This window comes from Sinocyclocheilus rhinocerous, unplaced genomic scaffold (genome assembly GCF_001515625.1).
Source record: "Sinocyclocheilus rhinocerous isolate Xijiao unplaced genomic scaffold, SAMN03320098_v1.1 scaffold2404, whole genome shotgun sequence".
NCBI classification, from domain to species: Eukaryota; Metazoa; Chordata; class Actinopteri; order Cypriniformes; family Cyprinidae; genus Sinocyclocheilus; species Sinocyclocheilus rhinocerous.
Window position 1 is genome coordinate 163,795 of NW_015652295.1, and position 8,327 is coordinate 172,121.

Below are 8,327 nucleotides of genomic sequence, written 5' to 3' on the forward strand. Positions count from 1 at the left end.
CGTTGTTTACCCAGTGTTTACGGTTAGTGATGGCGTTTTTTCGTTTGTTGCTTATGGGACAGCGAGTATCCCCTAAAAAGAAAGCGGAGGGAGGAGGTGAGTGGACACCCATCGACCACACGGCGGAGCTCCATCCTCGTCCTCCTGACGGTGAGGGAAGCGGGAAAGAAAGAAAGGGAGAGAAAAGCAAGAAGAAGAGGCAGAAACAGAGGTGGTTTCGGAAGTTTGCCTCTTTGTTCTCTTGTTTTTCCCGCCCGAAATCCACCAAAGCTCTGGATGAGCGGGTGGAGCAGGGTGAGGTGGACCAGGACACTGATGCGGTCCCATCCAGGAGGTGCACTGATGGTAAATGATGTTTCCATGAGCTCTGTACATCAAAAATGTTTGTCATTTACACACACACACACACACAAAAACCCCCACACATTATAAAAAATTGTATCAGCGACTGTATTCTTCGACATGTGATAAATATAGTACACCTGCAGCCAGTTGCATAAACTTAGGTTTTGCCATTTCAAAATATAGTTCAGGGGCCGGTTGCATAAACTGTTTATAGACTAGTCTTAAAAAGTTAGTCACCTAATTTGTTTTCTTCGAGACTGGTCATAACTTTTTAAACTATATTTTGAAATGGCAAATGTAGTCACCCTAAATAAAGAACTAATATGAGTCTGCAATATTTCATTGGCGTTTATTAAAACATGCTTTTGGTTGATATTCCTCGCTTTAGATCGGACATCTCTACGGGACGTCATCTGTACTGTAGAGGACAATGGTCATCAGGAGCTTCCTCCCAGTGTTGCTGATGTCCCACCCACTGCCGAGGACCAGCTTCAAGATCAGGACGGTCCAGTCAGACCGTCAGCAGGTGTGAGCGCCTCACATCTGCTGAGACAGCTGGACTGCGATAAGATAACGAGAATCGAGGGTGAGTTTACTGTCAAAACCTAAAATATAACACAACCACTCTTCTTACATTATATTATTTTATTTTATTGTATATGTATAAAGGAAAGTGTGTTTTAAATTATGCAGCTGTAACCACTGTAACATTTCTTCTCATTTCTTTCTCATAATTTTAATTTTTGAAACAAGATGAATATTCCATATATTTCTCAAATAATTTGAAGTCGTTGAAATTATTATATAATTTAATATAATCTTTATGTTAAATTAGAAACTGTTGAAATGGTAAGAAGAAGTATGGTATGCCACACTGCAGTACACTGATTTTAAAAATGAATAATTATTATGTTTTATTAGACCTCATTTGCTGGAAATATTCCATCGGCAAGAAGTTGGGGGAAGGAGGATGCGGCTCCGTCTTTGAAGGGACCCGCTGTGAAGATGGCCTTCAGGTAGCTGTGAAGTTCACAGTGAAGACGGAGAACGAGCCGTACATAAGCCTTGTAAGTAGACATCAGAATTCTCTTCTTAGATCTTCTTAGATTAATCACAAAGTACATATATTTTAATAGATAAACAGGCTGGGCTAAATCCTTATTTGAGAAACCACTTCCATCTGACGTCATAAAAAGTAATCTTTTTTCTAGCCTGACCATCCCAGACCAGTTCCTCTTGAGGTGGCCCTAACAGTCATGGCCAATCAAGGCCCCAGCTGTCCCCACATCATAAAGCTACTGGACTGGCAGGACCATCCCGACCAGTACATCATGTTCCTAGAGCGGCCCTCACCCTGCATGGACATGCACCATTTTTGGCTGCATTACGACGCCCACTTCAGTGAGGAGATGGCACGTCATTTCATGCGGCAGGTGATCGACGCTGCTGCTGTTTGCTGTTCCCGGAGGGTCTTCCATCGGGACATCAAAATGCCAAACCTCCTGGTCAACATAGAGACCCTGGAGGTCAAACTGATCGATTTTGGCTGCGGAGACCTCCTGAAAAACACATCCTACAACACCTATTGTGGTATGTATTATCTCTCAAACAAGTAGTTTGGGACTCAAACTCAAATGAGCAGTTACACCATGTTTAGATGGGACTAACAACTAAGAACATATTCAGAAGAAGAAAACCCAGTCATAATATTATCATTTTTGACTAAAATTAAGTTCCAGTGGTAGAGCAGACTTTCATACGTGACACACTTTTTCCTGCAGGGACAGCAAGGTACTGCCCTCCGGAGTACATTGAGAAGGGCGAGTACCACGGGAAGCAGGCAACGGTGTGGTCGCTGGGGGTGCTGCTGTTTCAGATGATCACCAGCCTTTTCCCAGACAGCAGCAATATTGGTTTGATGGACGCTGATGCCTGGTTACAGCCAGGCTTCTCTGATGGTAAGAACTTCATTACAACAAAAGAAGGACAAATGCAAAACAGAGAACAGAGAAAACAGTGGCTTTAAATAAGAAGTTCTTATGGATAATGCAGGAGTCTCTCCAATTTTTGCAGCTTAGAGAGCAAGTGTAAAGTTGAAGGTAATAATCAGACTGCTCTCCATCTTTCTGCACAGAATGCTGCCGTTTTATTCGAGGTTGCCTAAAGAGTGACCCAGAGCAGAGGTTTCACCTGGAGGAGATGCTCTTTCATGACTGGTTTAAGTTAGTCCCTCCATGCCTCCAGTCTTAGCGTCTTGTGGGGCTGGCAGGCCTTGGTTGCATCTGGCATCTTGGCTTGAGGTGTTAGTTTTAGCGTCTTGTGGAACTACTCGTCTAGGGATGTGTATTGTAAATACTTTAGTTTAAGTTAGTTAAGTTAGCCCTTTCATCCTCCAGCCTTAGCATCTAGCGGGGCTGGCAGGCTTTGTGTGCATCTGGTGCCTTGGTTTGAGGCAGTAGTTTTAGCGCCTTGCGGAAGTACTCACCTACTGTAGGGATGTGTATCATTAATGGTTAGTTTAGTTTTAGATTGTTAAGATAGTCCTTCCATCCTTCTAGCCTTACCGTCTTGCGGGGCTGGCAGGCCTTGGTTGCATCTGGTGCCTTGGTTTGAGGTGGTGGTTTTAGCGTCTTGCAGAACTACTCATCTAGGGATGAGTATAGTAAATAGTTAAGAGTTTTAGTTAAGTTAGTTAAGCAATGTACTATCCAGTCATATTATTAATAATGGAGTAACCCAGAGCTCCCCAGAGCTCTCTGTCAAGCCCGTCCAACAAGTTCCTCTCACTGCTGCCCCAGAGGTCTCTGCCACTGGCGCCCGGATCCCAGAGATCTGTGTCACGGATGCATCAGAGGTTTCAGTCATGGCCACAAAGCTTCTTTTCTCAGTTGCTTTGGGTCCAGGAATCCTGTCAGGGTCACTCCAGAAATAACCATAAAGGTTTCTGTTACTGCTGTTCCAAGAGGTCCTTCACACTGCTGCTCAAAAGTTTCCTGCCAGGGGCAACTGGGTCCCAAAGATCTTGTCAGTGCTGCTCCAGAAGTCACTGTGTATAATTGCCGACTAAAGTTTCCTGACGCTGCTGCTCCAGAATGGCTGAGATCAGAGTCACAGGCACCACAGAGGTTACGCGACAGGGTACCTTTTCAGAGATACCCTGGTCCCAGAGCTTCTTGTCTTGGCCTTGAAGGATCTGATGCTGCAACCCCGGAACCCAATATGGTTCCACAGCTCTGTGTTGTGGCAGCGGCAGTTATACAGCTTCCCAGAGGTCCCTGACATGACTGACCGGGTCACACTGATGCCATGTCCACAAAGGTTCCTCTCATGGTGGTGCAGAGATTCATGCAGCCAGAGAAGTTTCAGCAAGGAACAAGACAAGACAGACAAGGCTGCCCCAGGTTATCCTGCCTCAGCCTCAGCCAGAGCTGGTGTCGAATCTGCTCCAGTCCAGTCCCAGAGCTCATCTCTCAACCGTACTGGTCCCAGATGTTTCTACTAAAGCCATTATGGTCCAAGAGGAATCTGTCACAGCTGCATTACAGAATCCTCTCATGCCCCCAATGTTTCCTATTACTGGTGTGATTCCTCCATAAATTTATCACACCTGTGTACCACATTAAAAATACACTGTGATTGAAAATATACAATAATGTGTTGTTTCAGCTAATTTAGACCAAAACCAGTTTTTGTACCAGGCTGTAAACATTTTTTTTTTGTAATGTAAAGTTGGGCATTTTAACATGGGGGTCTATGGGATTGACTCCCTTTTGGAGCATGTCTCTAAAACTGTGACTGACTGTGGCCAGTCAACGAATTGCAGTTTCAGTCACGTGTTGGATTCAAATGAGAGAGACTGGAAGGTTGCTGCTTGGTTGTTTAAACATGGAAAAATATGATCTGGAAATATTAACCATTACTATTTTGCTTCAGTTCTAGAGAGGTTAACCCTCTCAATTTACTAATGTTAATTTGAAAAATAATCTCACCAGGTAAGTAATAACAGGTAAGTAACATCTAAAAAATTAGCTACTCTATGTGGCCCTTTACTTGCTATTTGAAGCCCACAGGAGTATGGCAAACCATTTTAGGATTTCATACACCTGGCTCTACTAGTAATTTAGAGATATCCAGATCATCTATTCTGCATTTTTGGCTTGTCGTAATTGGCATCAAGATATCTACAACATAATTTTAACTAGTCGTAATATACATTGTAGGTATCTGAAAGTGCATGCAGATAGACCTTTGCAAAGCCCCACCTTAAACATCTTATCATGCAATCCTACCTATATATTTAAAATACAACAACCCCCCAAAATGTATAAAAATGGCCTGTAAATAGTTTGTGTTTGTTTTGTTAAATAATCCAGTTCCCCAACATTAAAGCATGTCAACCTATTCTAGTACACCCAATAAAGACAGTAATGACCTTTTAAAACTTCATATTGCTTCTTTGATGTTTTAGCACATAAAAAAGTTATATTTAAGTAAATGTTCTCAACCTCAGATCTTTTATTCTTTTTTTTTTTACAAAAATACTGAACAACCAATAATGTCTTAAGAACCAGTCGGTATTTAAGTTCCGTTTAATATGAATGCAAGCAACGTTTTAGTTCTATTTTTTAAGTTACATTATTTAAAAAAAATGACAGTTACTTTCTTTGCTTCTAGCTGTGGCTTTAAATCGGAGAATTTGCGACAGCTGAATGTAACATTTAGTCTGTCAACATAACATGCACAATATATGATATTATTTACAAGAAGCCTGAAGAGGTCCAGGGAGTACACACATTTTCTGGAAAACCCACACTACCAGATATTTTGACTACATCATCGCTTTCCAAGAAGAAAATGGCGGCACGAGTGGCTTCAACATGCTGTCTGTCAGACCGTAACGTACCTAATACGTTATACCTAATACGTTATACCTAATACGCATGTGAGTATAAATATGTGCTTCATTCACTGAAATTGACAGGTGATTTTTATAATGTATATCACCTGTAGTCTTCTCGGTTGTTTAAAGGTGACATATCATGAAAATCTGACTTTTCCAGGTTTTAAGTGCTATAATCAGGTCCCCGGTGCATCTACCAACCAAGGAAACGTGAAAAAGATTAACCCAGTAACTTTGTTTTGGTAAGCCTTTTTCTGCAAGCGTCTGCAAAATTGAGCACGTCTGATTTCGCTCTCCTAGTGACGTTGCAAAGGGATCTCATTATAAAATAAACATGCGATTTATTTCCCAGTTGTTTACCTTCACAGACTGTTTTTGTAACTCATGTGTGTTTTTAACCTAAACTTGCGTGTGAATGAGAACTTAGTTTAGTACTCACATGCCGCGTGACAGCCGCTTTCTGTCCGTGTGCTTCAGATGTGTGCTCTCAGAAAACCGTATATCAGAAGTTTAAACTAATATGGTTTAAAACGCATGATTTCAGCGTGATAAACATGATAATCAGAACCAAAACAGATATTTTTAACAGGTACGAGCTGTAATGGCGCAGCTCTATTCTGGAAAAGTGGGCGGGGAGCAGCAGCTCATTTACATTTAAAGAGACAGGCACGAAAAACAGCATGTTTCTGCTTCCACTCAAAATAGGCATTTTCAAAATGTTATAATAAATAATCTGTGGGGTATTTTGAGCTGAAACTTCACAGACACATTCTGGGGACACCTGAGACTTATATTACATATTGTAAAAAGGGGCATACTATGTCTCCTTTAAAATATTAAGGCAATCAGTGTTTGATAAAATGGTAATTTTCCAATAAAATATTTTTACGATTTGTTACCGAAAGGTTTAATTACCCCTTAGCAGATTTTGTCTTATTTAGGTGAAAAGTAAAGAATTCTGCCATTAGCACATCTGTGGCTTAATGTTATATATTTAAACTTTTGAATTACTTCGGTGACTACATTTGATTGGATTATTTGTACCATTTTTTACTTAGTATTTAGTATGGTTTAGTACTGGCATCTAGATGCTCTGCCGTATGTTAAGTGGCCTTATAAGTAAATGTTTTGGTATTTTTTTGATAGCATGTCATGCCTGTGAGAAGTTTTGGTGAATGATTGCAGACAAACACAGGGATTAGTAAATGAATTTTATTCTCTCAAAACAAGAAACAATTAAAAATTCATATTGTGTGGCAATTTTCCCCATATCCACAAACTGTGACTCGCTCCTAATTCGACAACCAGTGTCTGTTGCATTGAACAACACAACGAGAATGAACATTGTCCAGTCCTCTTTGAGTTCAGAGACTGCGTACAGCACCATCCAATGGGATCCGTTTTTATAACATTTTCTTTATAACAATAATAAAATAAAATATACTTGCAACATTTTTTCAAGTCAAACTTGAATAAATATAAATGTTCTTAACTTTTTCCCTCTTGTTTTTTAGATTTCTTTTGTCTGTTTGATTTTCTTTTCCTTTTTTTCTTTTCAAAACGTCAAGAAAAGATGAGTGCCAAGAGGTGGAATGTTGCGTTGAATGTCTGAACCATCGGCCACAAAACCTCAACCCCGACCTGAATCTGTGGACGACACTAGATCAGGGGACGGCCGAGCCACTGGTCCACATGCACTGTACACAAAACTGCGAAAAATTCCCAGATGTCTCTATCAAAACATGCTGTATTACTCAGACGGTGTGCTCAATCCATGTTACAGACCCTTTTCAACATGCTTGCTTTGAATGAATGAGCCATTCTATTGTAACAGAACAGTGGAATCATGACAGACCCATAATCTACAGCTCCGTCTCCACATGAACACAGAATTATGGCTGCATTTGAAGGGAGAAATGTACAATTTTCATGTTCGTTTTTATATCGAAATCAATATTGTATATTTATTGTTTTCCTTGACGATCCCTTGCTTTTTTTCTGTTAATAATATGAGATACAAAGTCTCATCAGGCCACACCTGTAACCGAGATCTGTAAAAATACAGAAGAATATTCTAAAGGATGACAATCACATCATTATCATTTTGCATTCAGTCTCTTTGAAAATCATGCACTAGAGAATTTCATATTAAAAATAATACAAATTGTTGAAAATGGATGATCTGTTCATCCTTAAATAAGTTTCTTCCTCTCTTTTTTTTTCTTTTTTTTTGCAAGTCTTGAGGAAAATAAACTTCTGATTTTTTTAAACAACTCTGCATCCATGCAAAAAAAAAAAAAGAAAAGAAAAAATAATCTCATAAATTTCATACAGTACATCAACAAAGAGAACATCATACCGGAGCACAAAAAAAAGTCCATTATTTATTTCATTAATCCCCCCCCGAATCAAACAGGAACTCTGGCCATATCCATTTCCTCATCACCGAACTCTGAAAATCAATCCAGTGGAGATCTGGCTTGATGTAGGGTCATTCCCATGAGAACGCCATGTCTCTGAGGTTACCGTTTCCCTTTCCTGTCCCATCTTAGCCAAGCACTTCTGTCTTTATGGATCTTCTTTTGACAGCTTGGCTTACAGTAATGGCTACAACGCTTCAAGTTCTACTGTAGGTAAGAAACACTGACATCTCTTTGAATTCAACAGAGAGGAAGCAGCCAGAGTAAAATGGCGCCTTCCTTTTCCGGTGGAAATCAGCACTCTTAACGTCCTACGGTTAAGAGTCAGACTCCGCCGAATCCCTGGCTGCATCTCTTCAGCTGAACGGAGAGACTTTCTTTCCCTGCGTGTGACAGCAGCATACATTTTCTTTTCGTTTATTTTTTTTTGGCAGAAGGACGCAGGCCTTTTCTTAGCCTCTTGTCGCACGGGCTCAGAGGACACAACATCAAGCATGCAGTGTAACCAGGACGTGACCCGTCGAGACCGTCTCCTCTCTGTCTGTAGCTGGAGCTACTCACGCCGCTCTCTACCGCTCACCTCCTCGTGCCGCTACGACCGAACGTTGGAACTGTCCAGGCTTGAATCTGGAGGGTTACTACTTAAAGGTGCCAAGGGTGGG

At 40.8% G+C, this 8,327-nt stretch overlaps 2 protein-coding genes across 2 annotated transcripts in view; one reads left to right on the forward strand and one right to left on the reverse strand.

Annotated features, from left to right (window-relative positions):
- LOC107714464 (5'-AMP-activated protein kinase catalytic subunit alpha-1-like) lies at nt 1-3,941 on the forward strand. Its single transcript, XM_016520304.1, has 8 exons — nt 1-345; nt 734-931; nt 1,267-1,412; nt 1,557-1,935; nt 2,127-2,303; nt 2,480-2,567; nt 3,261-3,616; nt 3,685-3,941. Exons 1-8 carry the CDS (start codon nt 30-32, stop codon nt 3,939-3,941), a joined length of 1,917 nt encoding a protein of 638 aa, XP_016375790.1. The 5' UTR covers nt 1-29.
- Nucleotides 3,942-7,272: 3,331 nt separating this feature from the next.
- LOC107714466 (regulating synaptic membrane exocytosis protein 2-like) overlaps nt 7,273-8,327 on the reverse strand; it is a 70,972-nt gene continuing 69,917 nt past the window's right edge. Inside the window, exon 31 of the mRNA XM_016520305.1 lies at nt 7,273-7,296. Coding sequence (XP_016375791.1) covers nt 7,273-7,296 — 24 coding nt within the window. The remainder of the gene's footprint in view (nt 7,297-8,327) is intronic.